The sequence below is a fragment of the Ammodytes marinus genome (assembly GCF_949987685.1).
Source record: "Ammodytes marinus genome assembly, chromosome: 10".
Lineage (NCBI taxonomy): Eukaryota > Metazoa > Chordata > Actinopteri > Uranoscopiformes > Ammodytidae > Ammodytes > Ammodytes marinus.
The window spans coordinates 13,294,738-13,321,145 of record NC_137214.1 but is presented as its reverse complement, the minus strand read 5'-3'; the positions used below and the strand labels follow the sequence as shown (position 1 = coordinate 13,321,145).

Genomic DNA, 26,408 nt, shown 5'->3' with positions numbered 1-26,408 from the left:
TGAGACCAATGTCAGTTACAATAGGAAACAGTAAAAGTGTGTCAGTGCCTTATAATGCACACAGAAAGTGCTTCAACTTTACTTCTACATCAGTAAGTGTACAAACCGTTCCCACTAGAGGGCAGTCTCTACCCGAAGAAGTCCCCAGCTCAAACCTCATCCTTACACCAAACCAAACTGCAGCAAGCCGCCTGCCCGAGGACATCATTACACACTCAATAAAACAATAGTCAGTCATTTTCTCTGCTTAATTGATCCCACTGCTATACCTAACAATGCGTGGTGTGCCAATTTATTTACTGCGGCATGAAAACATCAGCATGCCTCGGAGTACGACATGCTATTTGTAATTATCTTGTTGTTGTGTATCTTTGCGTGACCGGCCATCTGCAGACAGCATGCAGTACACTTGTTGATCAGTGGCCGAGGTCAAGGAGGCTCAGCGGTGCATTCCTTCCCGGTCCCTTCTGCATGGCTGTAATGACATTGTCCTGGTATTTAGCAGCCTGGGCTTGTGAAACACTCTGTCTGGGAGGACCAGAGCACAGCACAGCATGTTCAGTCTTACCCAATCCAAAAGTGTGTTTGTGAACAGATAGGGGAATTGACAAAATGGTCAACAAACACAGGGGAGGGCCTGATAAGATAATGTTGATGTTTACTATGCAAGTTGAGAGCACACTCTATCTCACCCTCGCTCACACATGCACACGATTTTGCACAAAATGACAAAAATGACACCAGTGTACATTTTATATGACATGATATGTATTACGATATTAATTTTACTTAAATAAAAAAACACACACAAAAGTATTGCAAAAAAAAAACTTAAGTTAAGTAAAGTTATCTTTATTAGTAAATTTACACATTGAAATTCGTCTTTTCGCATATCCCCTCTCAAGTTACCACACACAGAGGGTCAGAGTGCAGGGTCAGCTAAAGTACAGCGCCCCTAGAGCAGTTTTAGGGATAAGAGCCTTGCTCAAGAACACAATGGTAGAGATGGTGGGCAACTTTGATGTAATACCAGCCCCCACTTGTATAACAAGTAACACCCTCCTGTTCTGTGCCGGGGATTGAACCAGCAACCTCAGGGTTACTGTAGGCCATCCTACCACCCATCCTAAACAACATGATGTGCAGTTGTTTCCCTGCTATTGACTAACTTACCTATCCAGTGTTGCAGGTGGCTGGATCTTATCCTATCTCACATTGGGATGGCGCTGGATACACCCGGGGAAGATCACCAGTCCCACACAGGTTTAACACATAGCCTACACCCATTTGCATTCAAATAATCTCTTACAATATTAAGTTCATAACAAACCAAAGCAGCCAAAGGAAACTAAAGCAGACATGTGAGAGCATGCCCCCAATACACAGAAAGCCACCTGCTGGTTGCTGGATTAAAACCCACAGCCTTCTTGCTTTTAAGGTGGCAGTGCAAACCAATGAAGACGAAAAGTTGAGTTAGGAAATCCTTAAATCTGTAGTGCGTAAATTCTGTCGCCCCTATGAGTAATTCTGAGTAATTACAACAACACTGATTGCGCATCTACATGATCGTGGATTGTATTTCTTCTGTTGGACGTCCAGGTTTTTCTTAGCAGTAGAATCAACAACTGAAACATTTCTTGGGCGCTTCTTGAGCTCCTGCGCCAGTGTTGGGGGGGCGACACCAGTTTGTAAACACTGCCATACTGAGAAATACAGAGAGAGTTTTGTGGAGCTGGTAGGCTAGTAAGTCAACTTTGTGTCAACTCATTTGGGAATGGCTTGAATGTAACCGACATTCAGTTACATGAAAAAGTTACACACTATAGCTTTATTACATTTCACTGCAACTCTTTTTCCCGGTCCATTCTTATAAGCAAATAACTTTTAAACCACATGTATTTGCACAATGAAAATCCCTGTGCTTCAATTGAATACATATAAAAACAAATGAAATAGGCAGCCAAAACGGATAAAAAGCATACAAGCTCAATAAAGCCAAGTTTCCTTCGATTAGGAAAGCGGGTCAAATACTTTTCACAAATGAGCGAGACGGACACGTTATCGCTTCTGTGTGTGTGTTCCCTGTAGCCTCCCTGGCTTGGCCACACCTTTGCCTTTCTGTCAGCAGCATTGCAGGGTGGAGCTGGGGCAGAAGAACTACTGCACATGTTTCAAGCATTCTCTGAAGCTCTCCTCCCTCTCCATCTATTTCCTTTCCACTCACTGTGTGCATGGCTATTGCTCAGACCGAAAAGAGGAGGGCCCTGTTTGTGTAACACCCTCTCCGTCTCCCTTTCTTCCTCCCTTTTTTTCGTTGCACCTCCCACTGTCTCTCTAGACACACACACAGACACACGAAAAAAAGAAAAAAAAAGTGATAAGCAGCGAGAGCAGCTTCTGGGTTTTGCCGTCAAGCGAACTCCTGCTGAATCTGAGTGAGTGACTGTGCATGTGTGTGTGTGTGTGTGTGTGTGTGGGGGGGGGGCGTTCACTCTCTCTCTCTCTCTCTCTCTCTCTCTCTCTCTCTCTCTCTCTCTCTCTCTCTCTCTCTCTCTCTCTCTCTCTCTCTCTCTCTCTCCTGCCACAGTAGCAACACATTGCAGCAGCAGCAGAAGCCGGCGGCCCCGAACAAAAGGCTAAACGCAGCAGAGCCACGGGGAGGGAGAAACTCAGGGATATAGAAAGCGGTGCAGAGTGGCCCAGCGTGACTGCACTTTTGCTCAGGGAAGGAACTCAACCTGCCATTTAGCCCTTTTGCTGCTGGCCACCGGACAAGACAATATAACTGCCTGTCTGGCTGTCTCTCTTTGAAGGCAACACACCCTGTTTTTGTCTTTTTCTACCTAGTCATCCACACACACACCTCTCAGTCTCTTGTCATCGCTGCACCTGCACCAGTCAACAGCCGGGAAAGCACCTTCGTCTCCACACCTGTCCGTGAAAAGAAAGATGTCAGACGATGACTGCCTATCGCCCATCGGCCTGGATTGCTGCAGTTGCTGCCTGGACCTGGCCAATGGCTTCGATTACTCCATGTCCAGCGGCAGCAGCCCAACCAAGGGCAGGCCCACAGCAGCAGGGGGGGGTCCGGTACCAGAGAGCCCCACCAGCCCCAGCGTCACACACTTCCGCCAGCTACGAAACCAGTTGAGGTACCACGAGAACCTCAACACCGACAAGCTCAGCAACATGATGAGGCAGGACTCCATGGAGTCTGTGGTGAGGGACCCCTGTTTCCTGCTCAACGAGGGCATCTGCAACAGCAACATTGACCAGACCATGTTGTCCATCTTGCTCTACTTTCACAAGTATGTATGTCTTGTTGTTGTGATGTGTGTGTGTGTGTGTGTGTGTGTGTGTTAAGTGATAAGGACTGTTGTAAAGGGGGTCTTTCATTGTGAAATCTGAACGTGAAGCGAAAGTTACTGTTTACCGATCTCGTATAGTATAGGGGCACTGGGTACAAAGTCCACCTTTTCACTTCACTGCATTTGGGTGTATCAAATCAGAATATGAAAGTGCTGCTTAAGAATCACATAAGGTGTAAATGAACCAGATGGCTAGTGTGCACTAATCAGGTTTTTGTTTTGGATCAGCACTTCTTCCTAACAAACAAAAAAAGGCTGACACAAGTGTCTACGGTCAGTGGATTAAATATAGGCTTGAACAAGGGGATTTATTTGGATGGTGTTGAGGAAATGAGTTTCTTAACTTGATGTCATTACTACTCACTTCAGCTTTCAGGTGTAATTTGGGCGTCTTAGTCACTGCCTTTCTTTGGGTTATAACTTCACATGTAAAGTAATTGGAATATGGATTTACAACATCCACAGACGTCCCTACTGTTCATGCAGCTTCACAGTGTCAATTTAACATCTACTCCCTCCTCGACTGTCATGAGGCGTATTTGATACGGTTAGACAACAGACACAACACATCTAAGGTTTGAAATGTCGCTCCTAGATTCAGCATACCAGAGAGAGCTTTACTTCAAAATAACAAGCACAAAAAAGCCAGTGAACGAACGCATATAAACAAAACCTAAACCTAAAAAGATAAACACAAGGTTTTTCTATACAACAACAGCTTGTTGTCATATTGATTTAATTAAAAGCATCTTTTACTGCTTGCGAGGTCAATTAAAACGTGCCTGACAACTTCTCTGTTAATGTGGAGGAATGAGTGTTTATAAAACAGTGTTTGATAGCAGCACACTTCAACTGTTGGTGAGGAAGAGAACATCCACAAAGTTGCTATTGTTGCATAGTTCTTTTGGCGGTGGCTGACGTCATATGACTTCAGTGTCAAAATGAACACTTAGCATCATTTCAGTTGTCTACAGTTTTTATACCGTTGCTGAACTCCTAAACCCGAAGCCAGCAGTTACTTAACAGCGCTGTAACAATAACATACTGTATGTTCCGTCTGGTTATCTGAGCAGTAAAATGTGTAAATGTATGGAGGGAGAAAAGCAGTAAACACAACTTTCCGTAAACCTTTAACATCGTAAAGGCCATCTTTGAATGTCAGATACTCTCAAGATGACGCCATTTATGCCAGTGAAGCAGAGATTAAGAGTGGTGACATATATGTCAGAAATAGTAGGTATGCTATATGATAACATTGAACTGAAAACAAGGTTAACAAGTTATATTTCTTAGTTATGGTGGTGTGCGAAAGGTATCTCGATAATATCAGAATTGTCCTTTACCATCACTGTTACCAGCACTTGTCTAAAGTATTTGTTCTTGAAGTATACCTGCACATTAAAACCTACATACTGACCCTTTATACCCTATTGGCTCTTGATGATGCTTTGTTTAAATATATATAAAAACATTTTTTTATCATTATTCAATTATTGGCATTATGAAATAAATCAACAGACTAATTCTTTGGTCTTTGTGGGTTCTAACCAAACATTGAATACACAACCTGAAGCGCTAAAAATACAAAGTAACCTTCTGGAATGTGTGACTTTATACAGCTCGTCTCACCCATTTTCTCAATTCAGTAAGATAAAATATCTGAAATTGCACTGATTTCCTGGAAAAAGACATGGCAGCGTACTTTACTTATCATCGATGTAGTTATTTGCAGCTGTTATCTGTAATATTGTCATGGCAAAGAAGCTTTTTATCAGATTTATTTATCATGAGAAGCCATGGCATAGGTTACACTTTAACCTGTCTTAGCTTTGCTACATGCTACTGCTATTAAAGACTGTCGTCATCACCTTATTGAAACTGCATGAGTACAGACAGAACAATGGAAGAAAAGCCATTCACTGTGCACTGTAACTGATGGAGCTGATGGCAGCGATGATTAGACTTTAAAGCCAAAAATGGCTTCAAAAAATCTGCCAAAAACTGTAGCTTTTGGCCGAAAACACTCATCGGTGCCAAACTCTCAGTTTTCGATCTGTTAGCTACCTGTTTTAAATGCTTATTCATTTTGAAACCTTTTCAGCACTATGTTATTGCTGTGGAGCTGCAATGGTGGAACAGTCTGTTCTTGATTTGTTTATACTAGAGAGAGTGTGTTAATGATACTGTATGATGAAGAACAAGGGGTGAAGAAACTTTGGAGTGATGGCTCCAGCCACTACTCCCTTATTGGCAAAAGAGGGCTAACAAAATCAGTGAACAAACCAGAGCTCTATTAAAAAAGTGACATTACTTCAACATGTCCGTAGACTTGAAGTTACACTTGGATATGCTCAGGTGAGTTAATGTTCTTTGCACTCAGTGTTTGCTCTACCATACAGTATGGCAGAGCAAACACGAAATAACACCTGCTAGGGCTTTGTCGAAGGAGTTACATAAGATTTTTTTTCCTCTGCTATTCAAGCTTAGTCATAATGCCACAGCTGTACTTTTTCAATGTCATGCATCTCTTTACCAACCAAATAGTTATACTTTACAATTGTGTTAAAAAATATTTTACAGTTGATCATTTGAATTGCTTATCCATTTATCTGAAAGGTGTATCTAGCACAAATGATTGAAAAACACCTATAGGGCGTATCCCAGAAAGAGAGAAAAAGTTACTGGCTCAAAAGGCAGTGTGTTCACCCATGCCATTGACCCGGTGTGGCCCTGCATCGGTGTGTGTGCCAGCTCAACTGTTTGCCTGACAAACAGAGGCTCTAGCCAGAACACTTTGTTCCATACCTTCCCTCCTTCGAGAGGCAATCACAGACACGGATCATGTGATTTTCTTAGCATGGCTTTTCTCTAGCAGGATTAAAACATTGATTTCAAAATACGCACCCAGCTGTGTTTATTTTTTTCTTCTTGTTCATGCAGAAACACAAACGCACTCATTCATTCCACACATGTACTCGCAGTCTAAGCTGACTCGCTGGGCTGAGGCTTGCGCTACAAGTCTAACCATATTTCAAATGCTCGCTTCGGGAGGGCGGCCCAGCCCAGGCTTCTGATGAAAGCCTGGCTGAGGTCTTAAGACTTTGACCTCACCCTGGGTGGTCAATCCACAGAGTGCCCATCACTCTCATTTGCCACTCGTTAACAGAATAAAATATTAGGGCACAGCTCCGAGAGGAAGCACGCCAGGACATCTGTTAGACTTGTTGTTGGAATATCAGTGTGAGGCAGTGTGGCAGTGCAGGCCAGTAGACTTGTTAGGCAAATGATCCAAGGGTCAAAAAGGAGAGAATGTGCTGATAGGAGTAGTCCAAAGTCATAAGTCTTGTTTGGCGGAGAAGGTAGAAGCCTTAGGGGGAGGTGGAAGGATATGTGATTTCCCCATGCGATAAAAACTTCGAGGAAATGTGTTGATTTACTTTCAGGCTTAGATAGCTACAGTTGGCTGCAGAGGCTCTCTTGCACACCTTCATCACAGGCCGTCAGTCAGTCAGTACTTAGCAGCCACTAAACAGCATGGCACGCCAGGGTGAAGAGGGGTGAAGTGCAGCCAGCGATGACACAAGCGTCTATAACAGGACTGCAGGTCTAGGACCAGTCTGTCAGCACTGTAAGGCCAAATTACAAAGGGAACATAATGTAACGGTAGCAAAAGAGATGTTTCAAAGGTGTTCGCAAAGTTTCCAAGACCATCATAAAATAGTTTTTCTCTGTAGTAGCGGTTGGGGACTGTGCACCCTTCAGCCTACAGAGCTCCACAAGAGGTTTGATGACAAGATAACAATCTATTAGATCTTTGAAGGAGACTAAATTGTTGTTTTAAGTGATGGAAAGGTGTAGACGTTTATTTCCATAGATACAAAAGAGAGAATGCTTTCAAACCAGTTAAAAGTGTTTTTTGGTAAAAGTGTGGAGTGAGATATTGTCCGATGTGTTAAGAATGAAATAGCTTCCATTCCTTGGTTCAGGTCTGTTGACTGAAAAGGAGAAAGAATGTTTCCATCGTGGTTGGGTAAGATGGATTGTTTTGTCAGACAAAAATGTCTCGTCCGCCTAGAGGATCCCAGCTCGAGTTTTGTTTGATCGATTGCAAAAAGATGTCAGCAAAAGGATTCTGACAGAAGAGCTAGAGAATAACTTCTGACTATAGCTTTGTTTTTTTGCTTTGACACAACATATTTATCCTTCTAACACCTTGTTGCCCCGACAATCTACAGTTGACCTCATTCAACTTCCCTCACTTGGGCCTGAGTTGATAACTGGCCTGAGGCTTAAATCCAGTTGACTGCTGAACATAGCCTAGCCCTCCAAGGGTGGAGTGGAGACAGGATCCCGCTGCGCTTCAGAGCTCCACTCTGTGAGCAAAATAAAACACCCACAAAATGGTGTTGCTACTAAAAGTCCAAGACATTTATATTTAGTGGTCTGATGTGGATGTCTTGGAAAATGCCATAAGCCATATATTTGATTTTATCTTAAAAATACCCATTACGCAAACTGTAGGTTCTGTGAAACTAATGGGGAATCTTGTATATCACAGGAAAGGGTTTCCCCAGTGTGCACAGTAGTGTAGTAAGCCAGTTTGATATTTTAGTTGTAAAGTACCAGCCAGTGGATCAACAACATAAGGAGACCATACATTCTTTATCTTGGATAGTACCATAGAGTGACGTGTTCATGCTAAAGTTATCTCCTATCAGTCAAAGTAGAGCTGAACACAGGGCACTTCTGCCTGCCCAGTCTTTGATGGCATATCATTTGAATAGGCGCCTTGCTACAAAAGTGATACACACATTTGGAAAATCCACACAGTAGGGCAACCTCTTTCATCTCTGTGTATTGATGTTGTGGTTGTGTAGAAATGCTTGACAGGCTTTATGCTTTACTATCATTCTTAAACAAGGGTTTAAACACTGTTTAGTAGGGAGAGAGGATCAACTAAAGTGCTGAAACAAATGTTAAACTTCAAAAAATTTAATAAATTAGGTGCTTACTTTCCTCCCAGTGTATTCAGGCTTGTTGCAGTATCCTTTGTAGATCACAAATCAGGAGTGTAAATAGGTATTGGAGAAGGTCAAATTGGACCCAGCTCCCAGATAAATGCTCCATAATGAAACAAAAACATCTCCAAAGCATACAGGGCACACTTGTATGTAAGCTGAAACAGGTGTAGGAATCAGGGTGAACCTGACTGATGCCCCAGTTTTCAGAATTCTAAATTCACATCCCTTCCTCTGCTACAAGGCAATTCCCGGGAGTGTGTACTGTAATCCTGAGTCCTAGTATACACACACACACACACACACACACACACACACACACACACACACACACACACACACACACACACACACACACACACACACACACACACACACACACACACACACACACACACACACACACACACACACACACACACACACACTGAATCATGAGGGAGGCTAAATGTGCTGAGTCTCAAGCTTCTCATTGCTGTTGTAGCTCCCGGTTTTCGCTGCACATAACAGGCTTACACATGTCAAACACATCCTTGCTGGAACATAACCCTGTGTCCCATTTTCATTGTCCAGTTTTTTTTTATTTGGGCAACAAAATCATGTGGCATCTCCTGTTTATAGGAAAAACAACAGTTCAGAGAGGGAGTTACATAACTTCATGGGTTGCAGGTGGCAGGGGGCAGACGGATGTAAACAAAAGAACAGGGGATTAGCGGAAGAGAAGGCCAGGGGAAGGATGTTGCCTCGGAAGAACTGATTCATGGCCAGGCAAAGCCTTAAGGCCAATCCCTGACAAACAAAGGCTACAAATGCAAGGTCTAAGCATGTCAGGTTGAGAGAGAGATAGAGAGAGAGAGAAAGAGAGAGAGATAGCTTGAGAAAGAGTCAGAGGTAGACAAATAGCCAGACAGGAGGCGGTTGGCCTCAAAAGACAAAACATAGACACGACCTGCTAAAAATAGCATGCTGTTGACTACCCCGCTATCATGCCGACAGCTGAGAAGTCATTCTTTACTGGCGGGAGAAAGTTAAAAAAGCCTTGAAAAGTGTTTGTTTTACGGGTTTTGTTTTTATGAGTTTCCTCAACAGCAAATACTGTGGTGTTAAGAAGGAGGATGCACAGTATTCTAAACTACTGGATTTTTCAAGCACATTTTGTGATATATTTGCTGTGTTTACACCACACATCTGCCCCGTGCTAGATTTTTTTTTTTTATCTCAGAGGGAGCAATTTATAGAGGGATGTACAATAATGGCTTTTTAATGGACCTCTTGAGTGTGTGCCTTGTTGTGTTGTGGACTGTGTAAATAGGCTGGCCCCTTGGTGTCGTGCCAGATGATGTCTGGAACCACTGATGAATGGTTTTTGTGCGTTTGGATGTGTGTGTGTGTTTGTATGTATACATCTCCGTTTTTGTATATGCTAGTACTTTCCATTCTACTGGACTAGGACAGACCGGACAAACATACTGACTGTTGTCTATAAAGAGTTCATCAAGTGGTTAGTGGTTCCACGCATTTATCTCCCAAACACGCGCCACCAACTTCAGCGGACTGAGATCTGCGTGTGTCAACTCAGACATCCACAGAAACACCCTGTACCACAGTTTGATGCAACCCTACTGCACACTGCCCTTCTCCTTTACCGCGGTTCCATGTTCTGGTGCCCTTTAGTGACACGATAAACACAACATGCTCATCAGATTGCCACTTCAGTATCTCTTTCTGTGCTTTACTGTCTGTGTGAGCCGCAAACGTTTTACAGCATTGCTTAAAACTGTCTGGAGATACTCAATATTTGTATTACAAACACTATTAATGACCAAATCCTACTTACAAGTATCGCCTTTTTTCACTTAAGCCTGATATGGCTCATCTGCCGTGCAATAAGGCTCCGTTGTTGTCCAAAAACTACACAACATGTTTCTTCATTACATACTACATACAAACATTTTTGTTCTCCAGTACGAACAAATGAGCATCAGGCCACCAGCACAGACAGGGTGGAGAAGTCTGAATGCATTGAAAGATGGATTAAGGTAATGTTGGTTTTGGTTTCATCATGGGAATTATTAGATAATAAGGCATAAAGCCAGTCTTATTCTCTAAGGGTTGGTCAGAAAGACTCCATGTTGAACTTGAGAGCAGACACCCTTTTCTTATAAATAAGCCCTATAATCTTTAAATGAACCAATCCTATACACTTCAATGACAGCTGCAAGGGCCAGGCATGAGTGATTCATCTCTGTGTCTCGAAAGCAAGAGACACAATCCTTGCTAACACACACACACACACACACACACACACACACACACACACACACACAAACACACGTGCGCACACATGCATGTGCACGTGCACACGAACACGCACACACACACACACAAATATTAATGCACTTACAGTACTGTATATGGTACAGAAAGGTGACCCACAGCATTAGGCCACAGAAGAATCCAGCTAAGCTCTTTTGTCCTTAGTGGCAGAGTGGAATGCATTATGTACCAGAGGTGGACTTAAAATCTATAAGTATCACATGAGGTTTACCATATGATTCCAATCCTCAACATCAGAGTTTGCTAGAAATGTCTTTGAGAAGGGATTTACCCCCTTCCTAACTGTTGACTTACTTGTTGTAAATCATAAAGATTGCAACATGCGTGTGGGGAATTATTGGGTCTTTTGTGTTGTGTTGATGTAGCACAATTTGTCAAGAATAATATTTTCTTTTCTGTGGAAAAAATGTTGTAGCGAAGCTAATGGAACTCGTCCGTGCAACGTTAAATTGACTTAAAACAATGGTGAAGAATTCTAAAAAAACTTAGAGAAATAAATATATAAAAAAATGACCAAATAAATAAATAGCACCCTACCACAGCACAGCTGAGTGAAAACACCTGTTCGACGACTTTGATGAATGCAAATTGGGCAATATTTCGGAACAATGGAAAGGCGGAGACATTCTTAAAAAAAATAAGTGATTCCACAAATACTTCCAAAGAGGGAAGCAGAACCACCCATCCATTAACCTCCCTTCTCCTTTCATGCTTCATATTTCTGCAACTCTTTGTCCCTCCCTCTTTTTATTTGCAACATCTTTTCCCTCACTCCCAAAACGTGTTTTTCGTTACTCCTTCATTCCTTCTCGCTTTCTCCATCTCCAACATCTCAGTCATTCTAGCTGGCACAAGCCTGGCACTTATATAATATTCTGAGGGAAGGGTGGGTTGGAGTGACCAGGCTTATCTGTTTGGAACACGACTATGGCGCCTATTTAGATAATAAGGCAGCACTGTCAACACTCCCACACGCAAAGCCCTGTACTTGAGAGTGAGTAATGCATCACAGAAAGTCAATATCTTCTAATTGCACTCTTTAAATAGGCATTCAACACTAATACAGCTTGCAAAATGCTTGACATTAAAGGTCAGTGTGATTGGCTCTTTTATATCAGGCAACAGATTGCACGACAACTTGCTGCACAACACAGTCAGGCAACATAATGTATTTGTTTTTCTGTCTCTCGTAGCCTGGTGTAGATGCAGGGAAGGTGAAATGAAAGGGAGTTATTAGACTTGCATACTATACCACCCAGGCTGAGCGCTACAAATGAATGCTCGGAGGGCAGTAAACTGTTAATTCGGTGCTATTTTCATTAGGATGGGATACCCACTCTAGCTCTTTTCAACTCTGCATGAGATGTGAGAATGTGGTAACCCACTCTGCTATACTATAAAGGGGCCAAGTTAGAGTTTGGCAACAGTAGATCCAGTAGGAGTGGAAAGAAATGTTTTGTTTTTTTCATGAGCTCACTGTGTCTTTTTCCAGATCCATGGGGAAAGAAGTAATTCAGCCACCTGGATGTGTATATTAGGGAGAGACTTTTTTTTCCATATATTTTTTAAAAAGTTATCCAAAGTGGAAAGGTTACTGTTAAAAACTTTTTGGGGAAATTCTGATACAATCTTTCCTTATTTGGCAGCTTCCCTCAAAAGGTAGGGATCTATCCCCAGTGTGGTACTCCCACACTGAGTCATATTTATTTTCTTATTTTTCTTATTCACAATAGTCTGCTACACAATGCAACCAGACAGGGCTTTTGTGGAGTGGTCCTGAACCAGTCCTATCATTAGCCTATCTATTTCTCCCTGGGCGCTATTCACATGCAGGTTGGGGACATTAGGTACCCTGGGTGAACAAACACAGACAGAGACAGAGACAGAGACAGAGACAGAGACACACACACACACACACACACACACACACACACACACACACACAGACAGACACACACACAGATGCGCACACACGCACACAGCCACGCACGCACACACGCACACACACACAGACAGACACATACACAGATGCGCACACACGCACACAGCCACGCACGCACACACGCACACACACACACACACACACACACACACACACACACACACACACACACACACACACACACACACACACACACACACACAAATAGAGATACACATGCACAGGGAAGAGAAGAAAAGGGGACTAAAATGCTGTGAAATTAAGATGCACAACAGATCTCACCTTTTGTCAGCTCAAAGCATATGCAAATGTGCACAGCCTTATCAAAAGTCTATGAGCACACACACACACACACACAAACAAACATACATACACGTCCACAGCCACAAAAACTATTACACTTACAAGAATAGTCTTACAATGCCTTTTCCGCTGCAGGGCATGGAGTGAGTATTAGAAATACTTAAGCAACGCTGCCACAGCCCACTACTGAGAAGAACTCCTTGAGTCTCTGGGAAAGGAAGAAAACTAAAAAAGAAAACAATTACTTCTCGAACTTGTGCGGGTCATGACGCCATGTTTACAGGAAAGGTTACAGCACCAGGACCGATCAAATGTTCTATTTTTGAAGTTACTGGACATCTGCAGTTTTGGCAACACACTGCGTTGTTCATTCCTGACTATGTACTTTCTGTATTCTTCCGGGTAAACAAGTTGGACGTCTTTTAGGGGTGGGTGTCTAATTGGAGAACCAAAACATGACTCCTTGCGTCATGCAAATTTGGCCAAACTGGTAATGAGTTTGGTATCGAGAGAAGCATAAAGGAACATTCAGGGAGAATATGTCGACACTGGGTTAAGCACCGCCACGCTGTTGTGGTCCATTAAATAATTATGCAACGTGGGTGTTTAAAAAGCTAAACATGTAATGGGATTTATACTGGGGTCTCATCAACACCTGCTTCCCCCATCACACAATCATACCCTTGATCCCATCCGCGGTACCGTCATGGCATTTTAACATTCAGTTCAATTAGAGCTTTCTGATGTGTTAACCTCATTTAGAAAGACATATCACCTTAACAAGGCCCTCCCCGTGTCTCCTGAATTCTACTGTTAACCATAATTGCTTCATTGGGGCCTTTGCACAACATTGAGATGATAAGCAAATAAAAAAAAATATATGCAAGCTAGGAAACTGAGTTGAGAAAATGTTGAGCAACCTGCTCACGCCCTTTGAGTGCAATGAGTTTGTTTCATCACATGTATCCATGTATGCAAAGGAACATCTTTGCTTCATCAAGAACAAAACATTTTGTTTGTTCATTTGTGAAGGCAGGAGCAGAGCTTGGCGGAGAATGAATGCAATGTTACTGTCACTCCGAGTTAGAGTTTACAGTATGCATGCTCCGAGAAAGGCCAAATGACTGGCAAAATCCCCCACCAACCATAGTCAAACTCTGACTTCAGCGTAATGAATATGGTTTCCTGTTTGTTACTGGTAGAGTCCAAATTTTCCTAAACTCTCCTTTGGCTTCAAGTGTTTCTTCTGCCTGGAGACGGGCTCTGAGAGAAAGACAGGGGAGGGGGGGGGGGGGGGAGAAAGAAAGAGAGACAGAAACTGAAGAAAAAGAAAGTTAAACTGAAAGATCCAAAACAACAACCGAAAAAAATGGGCGGAAAAGAAATCCAAGCATACCGCTAGATAATGATGACAATGCAGTTTTGCAAAGTGAGTCACGGACCATGACAAAAAAATGCGGATCCTTAAAATCATACAGCTTAACAAAAGAAAGGTGAGGCTTGCCGGACTTAGACCAGTTTGGTCCTGTTCACGGCAGACATGGAGTCTGAGACTGAATGAAAAGGTGGACCTGTTCAGCCAACCTTTTTCTTTTCTTTTTTTCGGTTGCCTTTCTTTGCAAGAGCCTGCCAGAGAGAATGGAGAAAATTGAACGTACAGTATGTTCCAAGTTCCAAGTTTCAAGGAGTCTGTTTTTTTTGCTGGCTGGTCCCCCTGGAGAGAGAGGGAGATATATAGAGAGAGATGGATAGAGAGAGAGTGATGGAAAAAGAGAGAGAGAGAGCGAGTGAAGTGCTGGCTGAGGCAAACGGGGGAAAAAATAACAAGATGCATCCTGTCCAAGACCTTAACTTCTGTCTTTGTGTCAGTGGGTTTAAGAGAGGCAGTCGTACCATGGAGCCACCCGAGGCCACTGGTCCTATCTGATGGGGCATTATGCCTCGCTATCTCACTGTGCCATCATGACCAGCAATTAGCACCAAGTGACATTAAACAACCTCTTTCTGTCTGCATTCCTTCCAGTATGGCATCATGGGGAGGAATGACTCACACACAAATCATCATTACGTTTGCATGCGGTGTTGTGTTTACACCGTCCGGAATGAGGCTAAACATCAACGGGCCTCTGAAAATGTGTATATTTTTTGTCAGAGCAAAGAAATAGCCGATGCTGGGCTTGGAGGAACCATGCAACGAGATGGCCAATGCCAAGAAAGTGTGGAACTCTGGGGGGAATGTTGACCAATGCCGAAACTCTTGCTTTCACTCCCTTTCTATTCCTACCAAACTGTCTCTTGTAGATACTCGTTGACACCACCCTCGCACCACACAGATTCCATCCACGCTGTCATCCACGTCCCTGACAGTCTTTCAGGCCCTGCAATGCACACAAAGGCCCATTTATTACTAGCCAAGAATCTGAGGTGTCATATAAGGGGAAGTGGAGCCTGTGCTGGTCTGAGAGTTAAAACAAAAAGGAGCAGTTTATGTCACTCCCGAGGTCAAGACCTTTCGCTGCTTGTGAGCCGACGGTGTGGAAGTCAGCTCGGGTCAGGAAGCTTTTCTTGCGTCACTAGGGGCCTTATTTATTTTTTTTTTATATTTTTGCTTTTGCTTTTTTTCCCGAGCTGGGCAGGACAGCTGACCCCCTCTTCACCTATAGAGCCACAGCCTGGTGCTCAGCAAAAGATGGACCCAAACAAGTCAAGAGAAGAGAGATTCTAACAGTGCAGATTAAATGCATTCCAAAGGAAACAGCAAGAATGTTCTGCTAGCAACAAATGGATTGTACGTTAGGGTCATTACCCGTTTAATCTTGTGTGATTCAGTCCTTTTCCCCGTTGCCAAAGCATTGGCTCACATTATGGAGGAATTCCACCGTTAATCATATGGACGCTGCATGACACACCCCCCCGTCTCCTTTTCCTACACAAATCTGAACCCGTCAGTTCAACACACTGCATGACCCTAATGTTTTCTTTTTTTTTTTTTTTTTTTTTTTTACTGACCCTTGGTCTTGTCTTGCATAATTTAAGCCTTGCTTCGCCTTAGGCCCATATACCAGGTCATGGTGTGTGGGAGGGTGGGAGGGTGCACATACAGAGGAAAACTACAGAGTTACAAAACTTTGCTTTTTATCTTGTGAGTGTTGATTCTTGAGCCAAGCCAAATACAAAGGCTGTAGCGTGTTTAGCATGTAACAGCTTTCAGGTCCATTGTGCCAAATTAATTGCTGAACTGCAGGCGAGAAAGACGAGAAAGGCATATTGTATCTGTCAGGGGCCAATCGGTAGCACATTTAGGGCATGGTATTTAGGGCTTGGTTTCCAATTTCAACAACACATTTCTACTCCTCCTCCTACCATTACACAAATACATAAATCGTTGTCAAAGTATGTGCCAACATTTTTATTAAAAATGTTGTTATGTAGTAAGAAGTCATGTCATAACCACCACCGATTCTTTTTTTGGGATCGACATGAAATGCCAAAAATAACACAAACCACATCGCCATCTCACATGTATGTGCATGAAGGGTCTGCAGTTAACATGTGGGTGGTGAGGGCCGTCTTGTGTATAGGAGCAGCCAATAGGGTTGAATGTCCTGACTCTCCAACCATGAATAATCTGTTGGGTCTTTTGTAATGAATGAGTGCTCCTTCCGATTCCAAGAGCGACCCCCTGTTCTCGCCGGAGGTTACATAACAAACAGACAGACACATCAGTGTGGACAATGTTGGCAAAACAACAGCAAACCTTTCAGACCCTTTCAGAATTTCTTCCCCCCACTAGAATCATTGAATAGGAAATAAATAATAAGTCGTTATCTGATCCATTTATGGGTATGAATGAGGGTTTTGGTGTATTTCTAGTACACCTTTTGTTCATGAGCCCACTTCCCAGCCCTCTGGAGGGAGAGGATGCTATTGTAGCTCCTATCAGTGGGAAATTCAAAGAAACACCCTGATAAAAAAAAAGTCCCTTTGCTGTTATTCTATTACAGCCAGTAAGGGGGATAAAGGGCGGGGGGAGTGTATAACTTGAAAAAAATATCTGAGACAAGCAGGATATTTCCTCCTATTCATGTTTTATTCAAATGAGCTTTTCTAGAAGGAGATATCAGATTCAGACAAGACAGAACTGGTCCCTCTGCATGTTTTTTTTCTTCCGTTCTGCAATGATATCTAGGCCATTTCATTGTAAAACTGCATCGCTAAGCACCTCTCCTGGGGCCTGTCTTTTTGGGAGAGATTCTCATTTCCCCCAAACTCATGTCTGGCGTCTTAACTAGGATAAGCATTTTTTTCTTAAACAGATGGCAACATGGTTCAATTTGGATCATCATCATCATGTAGGCAGCAAGCATTTCTGAATAGCTCCAAGTGGATCTTTTGGGAATCCCCATTCTAATAAAAGCAACTACTCCATTATGTTTTTGCTGATATCCTGAACTGATACTTTTGTAACTGCCACGATTGGCATAGTTTTCACTGGCATAAAATTGTTCCTGTGAGTGTGGGAATAACTAATTCAGTAGCCTACTTAGGCATCTTGGTTATACTCCATATGTTCAATGTGTTTATTCGTTTAACTTTCTTTGTTAAAAAACAGATTGTCCAGGACCATTGTGGTACCAACAATTGAGCATTAATTCTAAAGACTGTTGCCCCGCAGTGATAATCTAAACAGCGCCTGCTGTCACCAACACAATGAGACGTGCAGTAGGACAGATCTAAGCCTCAGATTGTGCTTATCATGGTAATCCTACAATAAGAGGCTAACAAGTTTTGCAGATGTCTGCAGCACTACTATTTGTGCACAACACCGCACTAAACAAGTGCTTGCATGTCATCTTATAAACACAGGTGGGGGTTTGATCTGGCATACCTAAGTAATACTTATGTTATCATTTATAACGCGATGCTTACTGATAGTCTTACTCAGTTTGCCAATAACTTTCCTTCAACACTGTATCTGTATATTTTGGCAATCAAATAAGACTGCTGTTGAAACACAACACTGCACCTTAGACGTTTCCAACTAGGCTATACACCAGGCACGTGTGCGACTGTGTTTTTCTAACCCACAAAAGGTCTAACAAAAGTTTTGGTTTAAAGTGTTTTTTTTTTAAATTGTGTGTCATTCTAGCATTCCCAATTTCTGTCTCTGTCACGTCTTTTCTACTCTTTTGTATACACACGCCACCAGCATGCCCCCTATATGTATCTCAGGGTAACCATGTTTTTTTTTGACAGTTTATCTGAGGAACTGGGAGTACAGCCAAAGCCTCCTATCAGAGGAAACACTGCCTAACAACAGCTGTGAAAGCCCTCTCCTCCTCCCTCCCTCCCTCCTTTCTCCTCCTCTCTCTTTTTTCTCTTCCTCATTTTTGCATTTTCCTGTTTTGGTGTTTGGTCGCTCCCCGGCGCTCAGTCTTTGATACAACCAGAGGGGCTGTCCTCAGGCTACGTAACTCAGACACGCAGTATCTGGTGAGCTGAAAGGCGATACCATAGATCGTTGTTATTGCGCCTATACTTTGCATGTACAGTCTGTCCATGGTGTCTGCATCGTTGTCCTGACTGGTATTTCTTCTTCATTTTCATACAGACGTACAGCTTTGATGGCAGAGCTAAGAGACAATACAAATGAAAACACAACAAGAACGTTACTGGCAATATTCTACAGGCACACAATCACATTGTGTCCCTTTTACCATGGGTCGAAAAAGTGTAGCTCAAAATGTGGTTAGCTGTATCGTCTTGCATAAAGGAAATAGGCCTATCTTGCAACACTTCCTTGACTTTCATGGGCGTGTCAACAAGAGATTAATCTGCTTGAACCATAGGTCACTGAGGTGATGTATATAGCTTGATTCGTGCTCATTCACACAAATAAATACATTTGTATATGCATATGTGTGCATGCATCTTTTTTGGTCACCCAAAAGTATGCAGTCGCAGTTCCTCCTAAGTTGTCTAAATAGGATAACACCTACAAGTCTATGCATGGTGTGTGTGTTTGTGTGTTTGTGTGTGTGTGTGTGTGTGTGTGTGTGTGTGTGTGTGTGTGTGTGTGTGTGTGTGTGTGTGTGCGCGTGTGTTTGTGTCAGTGTGTTTTTCCTTGTGTTGTTACTGCCTAGTTTGTGTTCATCATTCAACGCTGAACCAGATAGTAAATGTCCTGTTCCTAAGCTTTTTGTTATTATGTTTTGAACAGCAGGGTGGAAGGGGCATGCCTGGGCAGCATGTCAGTGATTTTTCTAAGGGTAATTCAGCGTAGACATGGTACACTTCCAGAATAAACACACATTTAAAAAAAATCATTGTGAAGAAGACTGATGTTGTTTTTCACCATAACCTTGCATCCAGTTCACTGATCCAACATACACAGTGCCCATGCAGGTGTTCTGCACTCACTTGCCCCCGATGAACTCCATTGGCACAATAGGAGAGGATAATCTGTCTGGAATCAGCTTTGGGCTGTCCTGAAAAGTGTGCCAATCAGATAGGATAGACATTGTGAAATGAATATATTCAATCGCTGTTAGAGGAGGAGACTTGGTGCAGCCAGATGACACAGACAGCAGGACAATGGACTGTGCACAAGGTGGCAGACAAGATACAAAAGTCAAATCAAGCAGTCACAAGAAAGATACATTCAACTATCTACCAGTATAATGAAGAATATTTAAGAAACCAAAGGCCACACACACAGTAACTGTTATTTATTGTGATTTCTTGAGAGGGGGTCCACGTTGTAAAAGTTTGCAGCTATACCCTGCAGATGCCACACTCTGCTCATTATTATGCGGCTCCACCACAATTACAGTCTTATACCAGGCGAGAACACCACAGTCATTAAACTACTGGTGTGAAGAAGACAATCAGTCGCATAGTCTGAAAAACAAAGATAGTGACTTGCTTTTTTTGTTTGTGTGTGTATGCTTGGTGTATGTGTGTTTGTGTATGAGGTCAGGAGTTATCCAATGGGTGTGGGAACCTGTGAAATACCCAATTTTGTTTCAGTTCTGCAAATTCAGAAGTAGTTCCTCAAAAAACTATAATAAAACCTAACGTACATTAGTTTTGTTACGATTGACAGGTAAATGTATTGTTTAAATAAAGAGTGACAGATGCTTAAAATAATAATCATGATTAAAAAAACACTTATATCTTTATGAGAATCTTTCGCGATGACACTATATCTAACCCGGTACACAGAAAGGTTGCATATAATAATTATATTGTTACCACACAGTTGGACAGACTAAATGATTTGTAGCAGAACAATACATATATTAAGCTATAGCTCGAGCTGTCTCTTACAGACATGCTTGCACTTATACCTGCTCTCATGCGCAATACTGTAACTCTACAACAACAAAGCTAAGGCCTGGCGTACTTCCCGTATTTTAAGAACCTTTTGTTATTGCGGCGTCAACGCCAAAGACAACCCTGGATCAGTGTTTGCATGCAATGCCTGAATATTTGACCTCTCCATGCCTCTAATATCTTCTCATAGATAGATTGGTTCGGGGAACACATTTGAATTGTGTATGCTGTACAGAACAAGAAGACAAAGTAAATAACACGCCATTTCATTTGTTTGCATTTTTAAACCTTCCCCCTCTCGCCCTCACCTTGCCGAGGCGTTACCGTGACGGTGGGAACCTTGTCCTCGAATGCCTTAACTCCTTGAACTTGGAGTGAGGCTAGATAAGGTGACAGTTTGCGTGGTTCCTAAACACTGCTTATGTGGGCAAATCTGTCCATCTCCATAACAACAAAGGGCTGTTACGTATTTCTACTGGCTTTTTTCTGCCAAATCTGATCTGAGATCCTGCATAACCCTCAGCTATCAATCCGTAAGATCTCAAGCGTAACCATCATCTTCTTCTTGCTCTCTCACCATGCACTTTAGAAAATTCTTCGATTGATGCCACAGAATTACACAACAGAATCGAGTTTGACGTTTTTTCCTCGATCTCCAGCTCTTGGCTAGCGTTAATCCACAAATGATTGAGAGCATTTCTTGCAAGGGTGCCTTTAATTTAGCGTGACAAAGGGCTCAGTCCTGCAAAAAGGTGTCGAGTTGGTTAGCAATCTTTATTTTGCAGTGTCACCTGGCAAACACTGTAAATATGCACGTCCAGACAGAGACACAAAAGAGTGTGCTGTTCTTGTGTTTGCATTTGAGCGTGCAATTTCTCTGCAGACGTCAATGCGCTCCAATTTGTTTTCACAGTGCGTGTCCATTCCTGTGTGTGTCTACGTGTTTTGATGCCCGTTTTGTCCTCCTTTGCATGCATACATGGATATGGATATCTCTATGTTGTTTCCCTGCTTGAATGCAGAATCACCTTAACTTGCATGGGAGTGTGGCTGTGTATTCCTGGATTGATGCGTGCGTGCGAGACAGAAACGAGGACGTTGTGTACTTTCATATGTGAACTTTGGACCCTTTGGTTATACACTGGAGACCGGCCCAATCTAGCCTACGTTGTTTACCCCGAGCCTTAACACAATGAGTTGGGGATGGCAGGTTGTGTTTACTCGCTCCTTCTGTGCAGCTCGGAGACCAGGAGAATTACATCTACAGAAGACAATTTGTCTTGTGTACCCTGAACCGACTCCAAGTTCAAGAGTCATTTCAAGTAGTATTTCCTGTTTGTTTCCCCAGAGGAGAGCTTGAACCCTTTTTTTTTTTTACTTTGCAGCCAGCCAATAATTTTCCGTAAAACTCTTAAATTTAAAGGGGAATGTTTTATTTGTGGAAATGAATGTGGACATGCTGGCTCGCCCTCATTGGCAGTCAGTCCCATCACAGTTATATGTGTTTGTGTTTCTAAAGCAGCCAACAAATGATTCCTTATGAAACTTGTCTCAACCCCTTACAACCATTTTGGCAATTATTCCCGAAACAGGTTTGTTTTTTGCAAACTGCAAAGTAGTGACACCATTAGTGCGATTTTTTCAGCATAATTTACTCGCTTAATTCAAACATTTGCATCCACTTCAAAATGGTATGCTCAATGAGCCGACAAGCCACTTTCAAGGAGAATCCCAGCAGGAAAAGACAAGCTCTCCTCATTTGATTTGTCTATGTAATGATTACTGCATGTGGCCTAAAAAAACACACTGATGGAAACGACATCTCCAAACTTTGGATGCTAATACGTTTTTTACGGCTTTTTCTACTTAAGTTTTTGCACCCTTGCATATCACAATGTATTTGACAGATTTTATGACTTCAACAATATCGCCAAATATCCTGAAGTCAAGTCCTTTATCTGTTCCCCCTCTCTTCTGCCCTGCTGCGTGTCTCCAAATGGGCCGTGACTAAAAACCTAGAAAAAAAAAATCCTTAAAAGGCCAATCAGGAAAGCTTATAAGTCTTGCGTCTTTGTCCGAGTGGGCCGGCTCTTTGGCCCTTTTGAAGGCAGGATATAGGCTGGGGTTCCTGTACACTCCCAAACAACAAACCTCTCAGCTCAGCTCAGCAGCACTGCACAGCGCTGGATATCAAAATGTTCCCGGTTTATTTGGATCACACGGACGCTTTTGATGCTGATCCTTCCCTTGGCTGACTCACATCCTGTAATAGCGCTCTTGTGCTATATATCCTGCCCAACTGATATCAGTCACAAGCACAGACCAGAGTTAGAGTTGGATCATTTGAATTGCCTTAAAAACATTGTAGGGAGAACATGATTCTTGAAACAGAAGAAGTTAAAGAAGCTGAGCCCATGTTAATGACTTGCTTTTATCTATGTCTTTTCCTTGCTTTGTAAACGTAGACTATTGTTATGTAGCCTGTATGTGTGTGCTTATGGATGTACTGTATATACTGATCATTCTTTACCATCGTCCCCAATTTAATTAATGTATTCCCTTGAAATAATTGCTGCTTTTGGAGGGTGATATATCGTCTCACCTTAGTATCCGTTTACAATTAAACAGTTTTTATACATAAAGTCGCTACGCATAATACCACCTATTCATTTTAATATAATTCTGTCATCGTGGCAGAGACTTACAACTATTTTGGATTGTGTCATCATGTAAAATATATGTTTATTAAAACTAACATCACCAAACTGTCAGTCATAGTAGGCCTATAGATGTAACACGCAATATGTGTCATCTATTTTAAGCAGTGCAACACAACAGGGTGGAGGCAAGTAAATGAGCCTTGGTTCAATATCCATGAGGGCATCTCCACAGTGGAATCAGACTTATATAAACTGTCTGAGCGGTAACATACTGTACACTGTAACATTGCACTGGCAGGGTGCCCTATGGTTTGCGAGTAACTGCGAGTTATCAATTGCAGATGGTTTTTCAGGCATGTATGAAGTCCAAAGATCTAGGGCAGATGGGGGAAATAAACCAGCCCTGCAGTGTTATACACTCCCTTAAAGATGATAAAAAACATACAGTAAAGATAATCACATTGATATATGGAGCATTTAAAAAAGACATGTTTACATAGCATTCTTAAAAAAAGAAGAAAAAAAACTTAGCAGGGATTGAACATGGCACATAAAGCATCCTCGTGGGTGCAACTCCTGTTAATTTTTATTTTTAGTGTACATCGTAATCGATACAAAGTCCTCGTTAACTTTCCAGAATTCGGCACTGAAAACAATGATGTCATACGGAGTGTTTATAGCCTCCAACATACTTGCTTTACAGTCTTCTTCACGCGGGTGGGCCCACAGACATCTGGATATATACATTTGAGTGTTCCCTAATTCAGGAGCCGTGGCTGCCTTAATTGAACTTTTCTCATTAATGTTGTTTTTGCTCTTTTTCTATTAAAACTGCAACATGTTTTTTTTTGTTGCTTTTTTAAGACTCGCACAGACTCTCACATCTGGTCCGGTCCTAGTCTGTCTCCCGCCTGTCCTCGTGTCAGTAGGGATCCTGACCACGCGGGCAGCAGGCTGAGGAAACATAGTGTACACAGCGTTCTCTCTTAAGTCTCTAGGCCCCTTTCCCTTATGTCTGCATGTGATCCACACTATAGCCTACTATATATACTGTACCTCCGTGGGACTGCACAAGCCTATAGGCCAACCCGGTTTTTCAAGACTCCAAAGTTGAATGGTTTTAATTTGCAATGCTATTCGGATGAGAGAGTTATGCGAGTCCCCCGTTGGTTGCACCACTTCACAAGTGACACTTTAAGTTACGTCAGGTTCGCCCCTTTTGAGAGTAAAAGTAAATGTGGCCTGTAAATGCTTTTGATACAACTGCATGGCTTGGCTAAATTTATGTGCATATTAACATCTGAAAACAGCCTAGCTTGATGTCTGACTGCACGGAGCAATCATTCCAAGGTTTTCAATAGTGTTGCCTCAAGATAAAAACACAAACAGGGGGGTAGTAGGATCCCCGGAGTGAACATAAAAGATGTGAAAAAGTATATTCAGTACCGAGGAGAAACGGTCCAAGGCCTGTTTCTATTCAAATTCCTTTTCCTTGCTTTGTAAACGTAGACTAGTGTTATGTAGCCTGTATGTGTGTGCCTATGGATGTACTGTATATACTGTTTATTATTTACCATCATCCCAAATTTAATTAAGCTGTCATGTGAAATGTGTCCCCTTGAAATAACTGCTGCTTTTGGAGGGTGATATATATCGTCTCACCTTCCCAGTATCCGTTTACAATTAAACTGTTTTCATAAATGAAGTCGCTAGACATAATACCACCTATTCATTTTAATATAATTCTGTCATCGCGGGCGGAGATTTACGACTATTTTGGATTGCGTTGCGAAAAGGAAAGCTGATTGAATTATGATCCGAGTCATTCCTGTGGTCTTGTTCGGGGAGAAGTTTACCATTCGTCTGGATTGTAGAGATCAGTGGATGACAGTCTGATGAATCTTCCTCGGGCTAATATGAGTAACCCGGTAGAAACGCAGCCATGGCCACTTTCAACCATGACTCGGAGGCCATAGACGCATATAGCTTTAAAAAATACGGCTGGCATTTCAGTGAGACGTTTGAAGATTTTCTCTAAGAACTATACTTCAAATGGATCCATTTTTGTAGTTGGCAACATATTTCACCATCTTGATCCATCGTGTACGACACAGGATGGTTTTATCATTCAAGATATGACATGATCATTATGTAATTCCTTTACAAGTAGAATTGCGTTGAACTATCTGTGTGCCTGTTTTTTTTAGCATGTTAATAACACTTTACAATAAGGGTACATTAATGAACTGTTAGTTAAAGCTTAGTTTATGCTATTAATGGTTAGATAATAAGTAGGCAATGCTTATTTAGCATTTAGTTAGTTAGTTAGTGCTTGGTTAACTAATGCTTGGTTTAGCATTAGCTACAGATAATGGTTGGTTAATGCTTGGCTAATGCTTATTAAGCTTTAACTGAGCAGTTGTTAACTGGTAGTTAATGTAGTTCATTAGTTCATGTTTATTGAGCATTAACTAAGCATCAACTAACAGTTAATACATGTACCCTTATTGTAAAGTGTTACCAACATGTGTTATCATATGTAGGAATATTTAATGCTCATTGGTGTGGCCCTTTAAAGGCTGTTAAGGCACTTCTCCATTCAGCAATGACCGCCAATAACTCGTCTCGAAGGATCCATGGGAAAATGAGCCATTGCTCCATCGTCATATCGCAGGTGACAAAAGATTGTCTTTGATTCCCAGCGGAAAAGCCTGCTGGAGTCTGTGGGAACGACTCTGTGTTTGGATGGCACCGACAGCGAAGAGCGTAGCAGGGCGCCCGTCATCCGGCTAAATCCAGATCGCGCTGAAAAGGGGGCCAGACGTGCATGAGCTTGCGAGAGAGTGGCCAACCGCACGCATGGACGAGACACACGGGGCAAAAACACAAAAACAAAAGTGAACACACAAACACACGCACCGGGGGAATGGCTCTTCGATGGGCCCGGCTCCCTACATTGTTGTCCCAGTTGACTTGGGTCACACAGCTGCCTGCAAGCTCAGCCAGACACTGGGAAAGAGATGAGGGGAGATGGAGAGAGAGGGACGGATTTGAGAGGGGGACTGGATTGAAAGGTGGGATGCTTTAGAGAAAAAAAGAAAAGAAAGTAAGTTGGGCAAAGGGTGAGAGAGAGGAATTGCTCTCATCTGTTCAACCCAAATCAAAGACTACTTCACTTGGTGATTTGATAAGTTAAATCAATCAGTCATTGGCCAGGTAAAATTCATTTAGATTGCAATCTCTTTTCCAAGAATGACCTGGCCACCGAAGCAGCACTATGATAAATTAAGCACAACCAACACAGTCACATAGAATTCTCATACACCACATTTAAAAGTTTATCAGTTAAAAGTAAAAAAAAAAAAAAAACTTAAGGAACAATTGCATCGTTCTTCCTAGGACGAACAAATCAGTTTCTTAGTATTTGTCATGAAGACATTTTTGT

General features: G+C 42.2%; 1 protein-coding gene across 1 annotated transcript in view; it reads left to right on the top strand.

Annotated features, from left to right (window-relative positions):
• Positions 1-2,606: 2,606 nt before the first annotated feature.
• tsc22d3 (TSC22 domain family, member 3) overlaps positions 2,607-26,408 on the top strand; it is a 35,805-nt gene continuing 12,003 nt past the window's right edge. Inside the window, exon 1 of the mRNA XM_080035961.1 lies at positions 2,607-3,308. Within this exon, the coding sequence (XP_079892087.1) occupies positions 2,950-3,308 (359 nt within the window). The 5' untranslated portion in view covers positions 2,607-2,949. The remainder of the gene's footprint in view (positions 3,309-26,408) is intronic.